At 44.5% G+C, this 15,390-nt stretch overlaps 1 protein-coding gene and 1 long non-coding RNA gene across 5 annotated transcripts in view; both read left to right on the top strand.

The window, feature by feature from the left end:
• LOC309378283 overlaps positions 1-11,414 on the top strand; it is a 28,976-nt gene extending 17,562 nt beyond the window's left edge. The window contains exon 3 of the long non-coding RNA XR_014171995.1: positions 9,411-11,414. This is a non-coding gene — a long non-coding RNA (uncharacterized lncRNA). The remainder of the gene's footprint in view (positions 1-9,410) is intronic.
• Positions 11,415-13,678: 2,264 nt separating this feature from the next.
• The window catches only part of NR3C2 (nuclear receptor subfamily 3 group C member 2), a 135,881-nt gene continuing 134,169 nt past the window's right edge, over positions 13,679-15,390 (top strand). For 2 of the 4 annotated variants that reach the window (XM_081925978.1, XM_081925974.1), the window contains exon 1: positions 13,679-14,746. Coding sequence is in view for 1 of the 4 variants with exons in the window: in XM_081925972.1 (XP_081782098.1) it covers positions 15,241-15,334 (94 nt within the window). In the remaining 3 variants the exon portion in view is untranslated. Of the gene's footprint in view, positions 14,747-15,178; positions 15,335-15,390 lie in introns of those variants that run through there. The other 2 variants (XM_081925972.1, XM_081925975.1) reach the window with 2 other exon arrangements.

The following is a 15,390-nucleotide window of genomic DNA, read 5'->3' as shown; positions in this document are numbered from 1 at the left end:
TTATTATTATTATTATTTATTTTGACTTATGGTTGCATTTACTTTGGCCAATGTCGCATGCCAGATGTGGGAGTGGCCAAAGCAAAAGTGTTGTTGTTGTTTAATCGTTTAGTCGTGTCCGACTCTTCGTGACCCCATGGACCAGAGCACGCCAGGCACTTCTGTCTTCCACTGCCTCCCACAGTTTGGTCAGCAAAAGTAGATGTGGCAAAAGTAGGCATGGCTGCCCTGCATATGTAATAACACACATAAACACACACAGCAGCAGCAGCACAACTTGCATAATTGTTTCTTGGAACCAACATTTTTTCCTGCATCCACATGTGTTCCAGAGGGATCTTTACCACCCAGATCTGCTATTATACTGTAACTTCATAGATATATAATATTCATAACACAAAGCAACTAGTTAGAATTTAAATTAAACATGCTTCCCTGAATCACAGAGGCTCACGTAGCAATAGTTTTTTCCAACTCACTTGACCAGTACAAAAGAGAATATTCAAGAGACCAGCAGATTTTAATTGTGTTAGACTAATGGAGAACGAATGCTGTGCAACCAGTTACACTAGCAAGTATACATAACTTGCATGCCTTGCTACTTCTGGATATTTTCAAAGCCCTTCAACAAGTAGTTTAGCATTTATAAACCATTGTATTTTGTCATATCCTTCTTTTCACTCTTCTGTGTTTTCACTTTAGCAGTGCTTTAGCATTTCTGTTGCACGTTTTAAAATAAATTTTGTCTGTTAAAGTAATTTGTGATGTGCCATTAAATTAGGTACATATGAAAAAATGAGATACTCTTGACAGATTACTCTCAGGGCCAGCCCTACTGTTAGACAGAGTAGGGCAGCTGCATTATATGGCAGATATTGAACAGTGGATAGCAGATGTAAGATGCTGAATAACACAGCCGTGCGTACCACATAGGCTTCCTAGCGCATCAAGTCTGTCATCCATGGGTACAGAGGAGGGCATTCTCCTGTCAACAGGAGGTTTATAAAACCTTAATATTTTGTAGCTTATCTCTCTAAGTTTACTATACATTGCTTAGCTATAATTGTAAATGACTGGCATATAAATTGTCAAAATAAGTAGTGTCACAGTAAGATTCAACTGCCAGTCCCTGTGGCTTTTCCACATGGAGAGAGAGGAGGCACCATCTTGTGTAAACCATCTTACTATTTATCCAAATGAATGTTGTTCGTTTCTTTATTTCTATGGGCTCCAGGCTGGAAGTGTAAACAGGCCATTGTCTCCCATACTACTACTAGAACTGTAAGACAGGTATAAAAACAAAGCTTTTTGTATCTTGTTCAGACTTACCTGAATCTTTCATATTTAATATTTTTTTAGAACTTTGCCGGGGGAGGCCGTACAGCACAATCAGACAGAGAATAAAATATTATTGTAAGTGTAGAACATTGCTGCTGCTGTTGCTGCCAATTCTGCCAATGGTGGTTCATGGCAGCCATGACTCAATGACCTGGATCTGCACTAAGAGGCAGCCTAGATGGCCTCTTTTGTAGCTGGTGTCAGTCAGGGCCCTGCCCAACCAGGCCAGGTGGGGGAAAGGGCCTGCAAGGCAGGGAGCAGGTCTTCCAGGTCTCAAAGCCAGGTTTTTCTGTGATGAGAAATACCGTATTTTTTGCTCTATAAGACTCACTTTTTCTCTCCTAAAAAGTAAGGGGAAATGTGTGTGCGTCTTATGGAGTGAATGCAGGCTGCGCAGCTATCACAGAAGCCAGAACAGCAAGAAGGATTGCTGCTTTCACTGCACAGCGATCCCTCTTGCTGTTCTGGCTTCTGAGATTCAGAATTATTTTTTTCTTGTTTTCCTCCTCCAAAAACTAGGTGTGTCTTGTGGTCTGGTGTGTCTTATAGAGCAAAAAATACGGTAATATATGGTGATAGTATTAATACCAATATATACCATATAGAAAGCGAGGGATATATGACAAATAGGGAAGCAGAATAAGAGGTGGCAGATAAACATGTCTGTAAAATTAAAAAGCAGAAATCTGACAAAATAATTTCTCTGTCTTAAAAGCTGGCCCAGTCTCCCTCTTGAAGTTGTAAAATGAGGACAGGTAACAATAGATCTCGTAGACATTTATATGAACATGCATAGCAATATATATGCACCATACCATTGTGCCTCTGCTACCTAATGGTATGTCAACGACATGATATAACTCTTTTCATTAAAGACTGTAAACCCATAGGAAGTCAGTGAAGGGAAACACAGTAAACATCAAGGGGTGGGGTGCGGGGTGGGGGTTGCGAGCAAAGAAAGAAAACAAAAGGAGCCAGACAGATTAGGACAATAGCACAGAAAACAATGAAAGCTTTATAGCAAATCCCTTTGGAGTTGGTGGCAGTCTTTCCATTGATTTCAGAGGCTCTGGGATTATGTCCAAAAGGAGATTAATTTCTGAAACTTCATGCAACGAAGGGAAAGTTAAACTAGGGGTGGGGGAAGGAACCGTGACACGGGAATTTGGGAGAAATCCCAAACGTAACCTGCCTTAATGGGCCAGTGTGATGCAGCAGATAAGAGCCATTTCACACTTTATGGGAGCGGCCAAACTCTGTGGGTGTTCTGATATGCTTACCATGGTAAAAATTAAGTGTGAAGGGGAGATGCGTATCTCCAAATTGCAGTGGTCATGCTCCATGGAGCTGCAGCGGAGCATGCTTCTCCAACCCAAATGCCTTGAGTGTTTAAGGAAGTGTGCTTCCCCTATAAGCTTTCCTGGCAGTTGTAGGCAGCAGGAAGCTGAAGTGGCTCTGCAGCTGAAAGCTTCTGTACACCTGCCCCCAAGTCCCACTGTGAAGCCAGAGGCTGGGTAGGCATCATTAGGTTCATGCAGGAGACCCATCCTCAACCATTAACTTCTCCATATAATACATATGTCTATTCCATAGAGTAATAATGTATAACCCAGAGAGTAGTGAGTACTACCTTGCAAGAACAAGAACAACATGTGGGCATCTTGAATCAGGGCTAGGGCACAGTAATGAATTGGATGAGGGTGAACAAACTGAGATGATCTATACAGAACCGAAGGAAGGGCAGCAACTCCGTGGTAGAGAAGAAGAAAAGAGAAGAGGAGTTTGGATTTGATATCCTGCTTTATCTCTACCCTAAGGAGTCTCAAAGTGGCTAACATTCTCCTTTCCCTTCCTCCCCCACAACAAACACTCTGTGAGGTGAGTGGGGCTGAGAGACTTCAGAGAAGTGTGACTAGCCCACGGTCACCCAGCAGCTGCATGTGGAGGAGCGGGGAAGCGAACCCGGTTCACCAGATTATGAGTCCACCGCTCTTAACCACTACACCACACTGGCTCTCTTTGCATGCAGAAGGTTCCAAGTTCAGTGCCTCCACTAGGGAACAGACTCCTGTCTAAAACTCTAGAGAACCGCTGCCAGCCAGAGCAGACAATACTAAGGTAGGTGGACCAATGGTCTGACTTGCTACAAGGCAGCTTCCTATGTTCCTGTATGCATGTTGGAAATTAATTGCTCTCTGAGTGAAATCAGGTGTGACAAAAAATGAACCAACATAAAGCCAATGAGAAACAAATGGTAGGTATTGGCATTCTCAGGGGACCCCTCAGGTTTGATGAATAAGCATTTATCGATCTATCAATTTATCTAGGTAAAGTAAAGGTAAAGGGACCCCTGACCATTAGGTCCAGTCATGACTGACTCTGGGGTTGCGGCACTCATCTCGCTTTATTGGCTGAGGAAAGCTGGCGTACAGCTTCCGGGTCATGTGGCCAGCATGACTAAGCCGCTTCTGGCGAACCAGAGCAGCGCATGGAAACGCCATTTACCTTCCCGCCAGAGCGGTACCTATTTATCTACTTGCACATTGACGTACTTTCGAACTGCTAGGTTGGCAGGAGCAGGGACCGAGCAACGGGAGCTCACCCCGTCACGGGGATTCAAACTGCCAACCTTCTGATCAGCAAGTCCTAGGCTCAGTGGTTTAACCCACAGCGCCACCCACATCCATCAATCTATCTAACACCCACCAAAAACACAGCCCAATGAAAACTGAGCATGCTACTTAGCCAAAGCATGTTGAATGTCAGTTGGGAATAGAAAATGTGGTAGGGGCAGCACTGTAGCCAGTTATCCTTGTTAGGTGAGGCAGCCAGATTTCTAGGTAGGGTATTTTGGTTAGGGTGCATACTGCCACCCAATTCCCCTCACTGGCATCGAGGATGTGAGGCTCAGGCCACCTTCATTCTTCCTCCATGCAGAGTGTGGGTTAACTTACATAATGGACTATGTAAAGGTCAAGTCCATTCTGAAGGAAATCAGCCTTGAGTGCTCACTGGAAGGACAGATCCTGAAGCTGAGGCTCCAATACTTTGGCCACCTCATAAGAAGAGAAGACTCCCTGGAAAAGACCCTGATGTTGGGAAAGATGGAGGGCACAAGGAGAAGGGGATGACAGAGGACGAAATTGTTGGATGGTTCTCGAAGCTACCAACATGTGTTTGACCAAACTGCGGGAGGCAGTGGAAGACAGAAGTGCCTGGCGTGCTCTGGTCCATGGGGTCACAAAGAGTCGGACACGACTAAACGACTAAACAACAACAACAACAAAGGTCAAGTTAACATAAAATTTAGCATTTGGGTATGAATGAAGTTGAATCTGATGAATTGTCTCACTATTTTTTTGAGAGATTTCCAGGAATACCAGACTCAAAAACTTTACTTCCACCTGTGCTCTGTGCCCCTCTGTTCTGATTCTTCATGAACTTTGGTAATGACAATGAGCTGCTGAACTGGGCTTTGCTACTGGATTAGGTATCTCATCTTTAGATTCCACCTGAAAAATGAACTTTTCTGGTAAAAAAATAAAATACTTTAGGGTCTCTGTGTTAAGTCCTTCTTGAGGGTTCCTGCTTCTAGTCTTGCTTCTGTCTTGTTAGATTTTCCTTCCTGTTGAACGCTTGAAGGAAAAGTTTTTAACTGGTTGCTATATAAAGGGCTAACTAAGCAATTTGAAACTAATAGTGGAAAGCAGTTCTATCTTCTTTTTTTACTGATTGCTGGGTTCATATTTCTGCACAGAAAACCCCAAAAGGTCTCATGCTGAGCTACTCATGTTGGGGAAATAATAAATTAGGCTAGAGTTATAGCCTAAGTAGCCAGTCAGCTGTCATGTGCACACCGGTGTTTCTGTTCCTCTAGGGCTATTTTCATCCTTTGCCATAAAGAACTCAAGAAAAAGAATTAAAAAAAAATAGCCACTATGTTTGTGAGTATAGTGAGTGCTTTAAAAGAGCACAGTAACTTGTGTAGACTTTTTCAGATCACTTTATCTCTTTATTTCACTCCTTATCATCATCCTAACTGCAGAATAAAGAAACTCGCACGTCTTACAGTAGGCAAACAAACATGCCTCTTTATTGCTGGCTGGATAAAGAGCACATCTGAAATTGAAATACAGAGCAAAGGAAAGTCCAAGATGTGGTGTCTAGCAAAAAAAAAAAAAGTTCTAATATTTAGCTCCTCAGGATCATTTCAGTAATTACAGGGTGATTGTGATGATGAAAAATCCGCCCTCAGTCAGAGAAAGTCTTGAGTGAGCAGCCTGCTTGAGGCTCCTACAGCTTGCACCCTAGAAGAAAACCAGCTGGCTGGAAGCCATTTTGCTGTGCAACAATATGGGTGCCTGCCAGCCAGTTCCCCTCTAAGTGTAGAGTTAATCTGATCCTAATTAAAAATAAAATAAAACCAGCAACTTACATGTTCAGCACAGCATTTTTTGCAGAATAAAGCAAATATGATGCAGCAATGAAATGTGGCTTAGTTCACAACTAGCTGCTCTGTTATCCTCACATTCACAGTACAGTGGTAGCTCGGGTTACAGACGCTTCAAGTTACATACGGCTCAGGTTACAGACTCCGCTAACACAGAAATAGTACCTCGGGTTAAGAACTTTGCTTCAGGATGAAAACAGAAATCATGCTCCTGCGGCGCGGTGGCAGCAGGAGGCCCCATTAGCTAAAGTGGTGCTTCAGGTTAAGAACAGACCTCCAGAACCAGTGGCGTAGCGTGGGTTGTCAGCACCCGGGGCAAGGCAAGTAATTTGCACCCCCTAACTCGTGGATTTGCGCCCCCTAACCCGTGGATTTGCGCCCCCTAACCCTAACTCCCACGCTGCACCCCCCATGCTACGCCACTGTCCGGAACGAATTAAGTACTTAACCCGAGGTATCACTGTACAGTCGTACCTTGGAAGCCAAATGGAATCTGTTCCAGAAGTCTGTTCAACTTCCAAAAACATTTGATAACCAAGGCGTGGCTTCTGATTGGCTGCAGGAGCTTACTGCATGCAATCAGAAGCTGCAGAAGCCGTGCCGGACGTTCAGCTTCCAAAGAACGTTTGCAATCCCAAACCCCAGCCCCGTTTTAAATGTGCATTCTGTATTTGACTTCCTTTAACCATGTTTCCTTTTGAAATCTTCAATATAATTTTTTGTTGTTGTTAACTGCATTAAATGTGCATTCTGCAGTTGACCTCCTTTGTCATGTTTTATTTTGAAATCTTTAAGATAATATTTTAGTTTCCAATTAATTATGTTGCTTTGAATGTGTCCTTTATATTTGGCTTTATTCAGCGATGTTTTATTCTGGATTGTTTTATTTGATGTTTTAATGTAGATTGTTAACTGGTTTGAGATTATTAAAAATATAAAGTGGTATAGAAATAGAATGAAATGAAATAATAATAATAATAATAATAATAATAATAATAATAATACATGTAGTTCATCTGAAAGGCTTTCTATCCATAATGTCCTGCTTTGGTCCCAGGTCAGAGTCTTTATAGGGAAAGGGCCAGAAGTGGGTGGGGAAGCTCCAGAGACAAGAAGTATGACTGTCAATCAGATTGACTGATACATTAACCACCAATATAGCAACCACTTTAAATTTTGCCTAGTCCCCTTTCTCTCCTTTACCCACCAGTCTTCAGGTGGTTGATACTGGAACAGCCCATACATACATACCTGCAATCTGTCAGGGATGATGTAACTACATCTTGTATTGTGGATCCCAGACTAATGACCTCCAAGGTCGCTTCCAAAGTTATCACACAAGCAGTATTTGGCCAGGGGAATGGGGAAGCCACGAAGACAGTGAATTGCTATGATAGCTCCCTTACCTTCCATAGTACATCAGAACAGCAGGTTATACAGTAGGTCTTGCAATAAAAGAACCCACAGCTCCCATTCTCAATGTTCATACTTCATCATGGAGGCTTATGGCCCCAGTCCAATCAAGTCATGCTTTTAAAAAGCATTTATGTACTACTAGAATGTGTCTGGAAAGCAATGCATTTCAATGCATTTACTGATCTAAAAAGTAGCAAGTGCACAGACTGGAACCTGTCTTTGCATGCTGAATTTGTTCTCTGGATCAGGGTGGATATTCTTTTTTTAAAAAATCCTGAAGCCAAAAGGTAGCAGCTCTAGGCATCTAGTTAATAATATTACCATACAACTAGGTGACAGTTACTTTTGCTTTATGACATTCTTTCACTGAGTAAAATGTGTGAGTGCAAATGAGATGCCCAGATAAATAGTGTCTTACTCTGATGCAACTGCAAATTCAAATGCTGCATGTGCTATCAGTGCTTCAACTGAGAAAATTTGCCAGGCTTTGCAGGGCTTGAACCTGGAGCCATGGAAAGCAGTTTCCAGCTACTTACACTAAACCACCAGGACAGCTAGTTGGGAAGTTGGGACTGCAAGATCTCCAGATTAACTGACAGAAGCTTCTAGGCAAAGCCCTTCAGAGAGAGTCTAGTTATCCCTTCCCACCTCTGCCTACACAAACTGCAGGACCTGCTGTTGTTTCTCAGTGTGACTGGCAAGCCATCAACTGTAGAAGTTTGACTGCTCCTGAATGCCTAGCCCAACCTTCCACGACTGCTGCCACCAGTACTTCTCCTTTCTATACTCACTCGACTAGGGGATTGACTAAGGGGCCTACAACAAATTAGAAACACCCAATTTCCCCCTCCCCTTGGTATCCACTCTTTTAGACAGAGCATTTTAGAGCTAGTTATCTGACCAGACTCTCACTAATTTCTTTAAGAAATGCCTTGACTGGGCTGTGTTTCCAAATGATGCCCATTGCAGTCTTGAATGACCACTTCAGCAAGATCCCATAAGCAGACAGACTTTGTATTTGTGGTCAACCTCAGGTGGAAGACACCACTCACTATCTGTTAGGCTGCACCTTATATAGAAACCAAGAGATCTCTTTTTTTTAAAAAATATTTTTATTAGTTTTAATGAAAACAAACATCATTTAAAAATAAACACTGAAAAGAAAAAAAAGAAAAAGAAAAAACAACTGTAACATTTTTCGTTCTGTTTATACAATATCCAAATGTGGGATTTCTCAAATCTGTTGACTCCTCCCTACCCTCTTGATGGTTCCATGATTTCATTATTATTTCATGCATGTCCAAATTGTATTCTCCATCTATTTGTATCTAATTCTGTCTTTTGTCATAAAATTGCAAATATTGGGGGATTTCACCAACGGAAGCAATCTCAGTAAAGAAGCCAAATATGAGAACAAAGTGGATAACATATAGAGAATTATTAGTTGAAGTAGATAATCAATTAAAATTGAGATAATACAATGAAGTAAGAGGTGAAGTAATGAATTGGTTACCATACTTCCAGGTAAATGAATTATTTTAAAATAACAAACAGAAAGGATTTGCTCATGAAATCTCAAAATCACAGAGAGAAATAATAGAATGTGGTACAAAAGTATTATCGAGAATGTACAATTTGTTGTTGGAAAGGGAAACTAAGGATGAAGAGGTCAAATATGTAATGATAAAGTGGGCTAAAGACCCAAGAGATCTCTTTTTGAAACATTTGTTCACACAAGCAAACCGCCACACTCTGGCAGAAATGGTTTGGTTTATTTTGTATCTTTGTAACACAGAGAGTGGCCCTCTATGCATTGGCTGCAAGGGGTGGGGATCAGGAAAAAGGAAAAGGAAAAAATGCTATAAAATGGTTGGTGATCAGAGATTAATCTCAAATCAAGCTGGATTTGAGTTTTCTGGCATCTCTGGTAACCTCTCTCACATCATGGTTGTTGGCAAATTGGATTTTAAAAAGGCAAATTAATATGAGAATTGAAGCTGTCAGAGATGCACAAGGGAAACTGTGTTTTAATGCTCAGGAACTTGCCAAAGTCTTTTTTATTATGGATTTGTATATTATGGATTGTGTTCTGCATTCTTTTATTAATACCACTGCTTAATACAAGTGTGTCATAGCCTTTGGCTAGAAAAGCAAACCTATGAACTGAACTACTCACTTGACTACACTTGTTGCTAACTCATTCCAGATGTTGTTGGACTACAAAACGTATCATCCTTAACTGGCTGGGGCTGATGGGAGCTGAGAAAGAAACATCATCTGGATCATCATCAGCTGGAGGTAGGCTGCTCTTCTACTCAGACCTGAAACTGCACCAATGGGTCCCTGGTCAATGTAGCCACTGCCAAATGCTTGATCAATGTCATATTTCAAACATGTAATGCTTTGCCAAAACTTCAGTGCTGAGCTCACTGAACAAAAGTACAACATTAAAATATGTTTGTAACCTGTTTCCAAATGCCATGTTCTGCCCGCCCCCCTCCAATACAAGGCCGTGGTTGCTAATGTCAATATGCATTAGAAATGTTACTGTACTATCCTTGGAAGTGGTTCAGCCACATTTATTGCTTGGGCCATTAAATGGCATTTAGGAGTGGGGGAGGGTGGGGGAGAGAGAAACTAGGTTAAAAGGGAGCATATCCTGTAATTCAGCTAAATCATTCAAGTATATAGCTGGAGTTGGGACACTAGGAGTTAAAAATAGATTGTGGGTTAAATATTAATGCAAAATAAGAATGTAAACAGAAAGTATAAGATGTGTTGATGTATTTCATTTCATTAGGCATAAAAAGTTGAAAGCATCTCTTTGGAGCCTAGATCATGTTAATAAAATAATCTAGTAGATTACAGAACACTGTATTTGCTTCATCTCGGGGGTCATGTCAAGACAAAGTTTGGTTTTCATTTTGCCTCTAACAAAAGAAAACAGCCTAGTGAAAAATATCTACAGCTGTGGCTCAATTTGACCCAGAGCTTGTGCCTTGGAACCAGCGTAAAATACCACCAACACATGACCTTAAAAAAATACTAAACAATAAGATGATTGCCTTTACATATGGGCAGAGTACCCTGCCCTCATTACGATGAATATAATCATCCCCCTTATACACACATCTGAGAGTAGGAGGAAGGGCTTCCTGGTCACAGAGCTGGGCTTCTAGTGAGTCACACCACCTCTCCTGTGAGAAATTAATCAGTAACAAAAGTTGAAGAAATAACATTTAGAACTGTAATGTTCTATGCGATAGATGTTGATCAAGCAAGGTTGGAATAGCAAATGCCCAGCTGCTTGAACTGGAACCAATTCAAAACTCCATCCACTTCTCAAAATAAGACACATGACCATTAAATAACACTGTACAGTAGACTGATTTGGCACTGCACCATTACTCCTGCTGCCCCCAGTATAAACTCAGTCTAGCTGTAGGGTGGAGGGGAAATGTGACACTTGCTGAACTTCAGCGTAATCTTGTTTTGCAATGCATTATCCACAGCACATTTATCTCTATCTATCTTTGGGAACAAAGATGACATCTGCCACAGAATGGCTTACATTTGTCTGACTGCTGCTTTCAATGTCATGTATCTGACACAAGTTAACCTTTCTTATAAAATCTAATGGAAGGGAAGAGAATTTCTCATCTGAAATGCCCTTACTGCTACTCTTGACCTACTTGGAAATTGTGGCCTGATGCTCTGAGCATTCACTTATTACTGCATGGCTGCAGTAGGTAATCACAACACACTTTTGGCTACATTTTTTTAATAATAATAAAAAAACTCTTCTCGTTTAGATGATGAATCTTAAAACTCATACAATCCTTGATCTCTTTGCACTTGTGCTGTAAGCAGGAAGTGTGTTAAGACAGATATTATGGTATTTTGTAAATTCAGCTCTGCATGGTGGGAGCACTATTTGGACAAAGAGAAAAATATTGTGTTAATCTACCCTGAAAGCATGTTCCACTTAAAATTGTGTGTGTGTGTGTGTTTATTTTGAAGGGCATCTCCAATGACCTAGGGCCTTATTAATTCATAACATTTAGGATTATTATTTTTGTTCAGGATATTATGGTTGTTAACAACAGCTGTTAAAAAGTTACTAAAAATACATGTGTTGCCACTTGCTCCTCTAAGGCACAAATGGAAAGTTTAGGCTGCAATCCTATACACAATGAGGACTGACTTCTCAGTAGTATCTGAAGAAGTGTGCATGCACACGAAAGCTCATACCAAGAACTAACTTAGTTGGTCTTTAAGGTGCTACTGGAAGGAATTTTTTTTTTCTCAGTAGTAATGCAGGCATGCTGTTAGTTCCCCAATGAGTGAGTGGGAAACTGAGCATCCAGGTCTGAATTTTTCATTCTTTCAGTAGCCATCTCTAGTGACACACAGTATCATTAAATATAATCAACTGCATTAATAAGCAAGTCAGTCCATATCTGGCTAAATGTTGCTGATAATTTTATGGCCACAACCTGGAAGCTGTCTTGAGTACACAAGCCATGACGCCAAAAATGGTGAACTGGTACCAAGTGTGCTGAATAAGGTTGGATGTGGTTTGTTGTTGTTGTTTTTTGCAAGTTCTATATCTCAGCAATTGGGAAGTAGGTGGTGACCTTGCAGTTATCACAGTCCTATTTGCTTTTTATGATGCTGAGGTTGGTTCACGGTTCCTTATTCAACAGAGCACTCCATGAATAGCCTAAACCGCTAACTTGACCCAATAACATGCATACACTATATCATACATCTCCATCACTGGGAAACTCTCCTCTTTGAGGTGCATCATCATGTTCTGGGACAAAAAGAAAGTTGCTTTTGTGCAAAGCAGATTAATGCACAATGACCTCAGTCTGCAGTTATGAGTAAGGGAACCGTAGCCGTGCACCTGAAAATAAGCATTAGGCCACCCCAAATGACACATCTGCACCACCAGGGTGACATGCCATAGAGCCCTCAGAGAAGTCCAGCTGCTCAGCCCCATTCCTTTGCCTCTGCCTACCGGCTGCCAACAAGGGAAGACTTCTATCACAGACTGAGGAAGACCCAGCTGCCCTGCTCCACCTGCTTTCCCCTGATATTTTTTGGTTGGAGCTGCTGCCTGGTATGCTGCCAGAGAGGAACAGGGGCAAGGGTAGGAAATGTTGCCTGAATAATTCTGCCTCCATACAGACACCCTGCAATTGCTATTCCTGTGCTAGTTGTGATTGTCTGTTGAGCATCTTCACCGAATGGTGAGGGATGGGCAAGAAGTCCAATAGATAAACAAGCTGGAGGGAGAGGCCTTGGATGAGAAGATGGAAGATTCAAAATAATTGTGACAGGCTGTAAAACTAGGCCAAAGGCAACATGATAAAAAGTCCAGTGAAAGAAATAAAATCCACTAATATAGGGTAGACTGGAGGACTGTCATTCAAGGGAGATAGAGCAGGCTTCTACTCTGTTGTTCCTCGTGGCAGTTCTAGAACCAATGGGTAGAAATTGCACAGAAGGAAATTCCAGCAAAAACATGAGAAACTTCTTGGCTATAGGAGTTGCTCCATGGTGGACCAAACTGCCTGAGCAGGTGGTGGCAGACTTTGTTTTGCTGGAGCAAATGTATCTGAGCAAACTAAAGGCTGGGTGGCCATTTCAGCCATGCTGTGGTTGCATCCTGCATTACAGATCATGCACTGAGCATGGGGTTGTTTTGGAGTGGCCTTTGTCAACCTGGGCCCTTGGCTATATTTTAGACCACAACTCCCTGTGCTGCCTGGGGCTGATGGGAGCTCTGGTCCAGAAGAGCCCCAAGGATGGGGAAGGCTGGGCTAAAGGACCTCCCAACTCTTTGGGTTCCAATGTGTGATTTTGCACCACACCGTCTGGAATCTGGATAATTCATGGTTTGTGCACTGAAGTCGGCAGACATGATACGGCGAAGGCAGACTTCCAGTTAATAAATCATGATCCCCGATGAGTTTTAGCCTGATCTAAGCCCGTTTCACATCGCCAAAGGGCGCATGGATTGCGCTGTGAGCCCACCCGCCCCTCTCCAAACCCACCGAGTGATGAAATCCGTTCTTCTTTCGACTCTTTGGCGCTGTCCTGCACGCAGCCCTCAAACTTCCCCGCGAGAGGAGGGCCCGGTCCTTGTGGCGGGGTGGACGCGCCGGGGGGGGGGGCAGAAAAAGAAACAGGAACCTGTTGTGGCGCGTCGCTGGATGTGGGGCAGAGGGTGGGAATCCTGGCCCGGGAAAGGCGCGCCTACTGTAGGTACAGTACGCAGAAGGCGGAAACTGCCCTCCCCGCTCGGAGCGGGAGCGTTTCCCTCCGCGTGATGCGTGTGCAGCTCAGCCTTGCCCGCCCGCCCGCTCGCTGGCTGGGCTGGCCTTGCGTGGCCTGCTCTACCCGCCTCCCCTCCCTGGGTGTGGAAGCGCGGCTGGGCGGCCAGCCCTCGGCCCTTGCAGCGCTCCCGCCGTTGCCTGCACTTTGGTGCCGGGAGGGGCGGAGAGGCTGCTCTTCCGAGCCCGCTGCCGCTGCTGCTGCTGCGAGACGCGCCTGGAAAGAGAGCGAGAGCGCGAGAGAGGGAGGGAGGGAGGGAGACCGCTAAGCTCCTCCTCTCGCTCGCCTTCCCTTCCCTCCAGCAGCTCCAGGAACCAGCTCCAACAGCAGCAGCAGCAGCCCGCTGGGTGACTGCGAGAGACGGAGCGAGGCGGAAAAACACACCGGGAAGCAAAAGCGGCGAGGAGGAAGGAGGAAGGAAGGGAGGCGTGGGGGGGGGGGAGCGGCGGCAGCAGCAGCAGCAGCGGGAGAAGGTGAAGAGGAAAGGACACGCGCGCAAAGGAGGAGGGAGGGAGAAGAGCGGAGGGGGCGCGCAGTGGGAGAGGGGGGGGAAACCCCCCAAAAGTTTACACCCTCCGAAGCTGGTCTCCCACCCACCTCTTCCCTCGGCGGCGCTGCTGGCGCGGATGGGAGTTTCACCTGGAATGACAGAAGTTTCAATTTTATTTTATTTTGGGTGACCCTTCTCCACGGCGTCTGTCTTCTCATCAAATAATAATAATAACAATAAAACAAAAAGAATAAAACCTGCCGGATCCGACGCTCCCTCCCCTTTCTACCTCCCCACGCCCTCCAGCAACGGTCGGCGATGTGACAGCCAGGGGGCAAAGCTTTTTCGCCAGCCCTGCCGTGCGGAGCGAGCTGTCAGCGCGGAGGCTGAGCCGAGCGGACGACTTCTCGCTGTCGCGGCCCCGGCGCCCCCTCCAAAGAGGCTGGAAGTACGGCGGCGCTCTCCCCCCGCTTCGCTGCCGGGTCTTGCGTGTGAGAGCGTTGCAACCTCCTCCTCAGTCTCTCGCAACCTCCCCCCCCCCCGCTCCCAGCTCCCAGGATTTAACCCCAAATCTCCTCTGGATCCACCTTCTTCCGTGGCCATTCGTTCCCCATTGGCTGCGGTCAGCGCTTCTGGATCGGACTCGCAGAAGTGCAGGGTCTTGCCTCCTCCGGCCATTGCACGACGCGGGGGGTGGCGGAAAAATGAAGGTGAGTACCCGGGGGTGGGGTTGGGTGGGGGGCGGGCAGCTCGCCCCACTTTGCTTAGAGTCCCAGAAAAGAGCTTTCCTTTTTTTAATGGAGGGGAAGAGCTGGAGGTCCAGATGTATTTAGTTCTCAGGATGGTGAGATTTTATTTATTTATTTTTGAAAAAGAGCGAAGTAATTGGGAACACCAGTAACTCAGGATCTCCTCTTGGGGAGGGGATGTGCAGAAAAGGCACTTGCAGGACGCTGCTAACTGCTGGCCATACCCAATTTAAAAACTTGGTTGGGGGTTTGGGGGGGGGCATTGCACTCCGGCCTTGGGAGAGCAATTCGGGAGCTTGCACTAGTTATTCGGCGCGTAGAAACGGGGATCGATATCTGTCAGAAGGGCTGAAACCCGGGGGGGGGGCACGTGACTTCTAAAATAGTCTGCCGATATTGTGGAGGTCTGCTGTGCCCTCTCTCTTAGGAAGAAAACAGTCTTTGCAGTTTTAAATATGCACGAAGCCGAGGTAGTGTGTGTCAGTCTGTCCGCCTGCGCGTTTGATTTTCGAGTCGCCTTTTGGAGCGGTTTTCTCGCTCGTGGCAGAGGTACTTTTTCCGCGAGTCTCTCTCGCCCAGGGTGCCTGGAATTCCATTAAACTTTA

This window comes from Podarcis melisellensis (genome assembly GCF_964234715.1).
Source record: "Podarcis melisellensis genome assembly, chromosome: 9".
NCBI classification, from domain to species: Eukaryota; Metazoa; Chordata; class Lepidosauria; order Squamata; family Lacertidae; genus Podarcis; species Podarcis melisellensis.
Note: the sequence above shows the minus strand (reverse complement) of the source record. Positions and strands in the feature narration are given on the sequence as shown.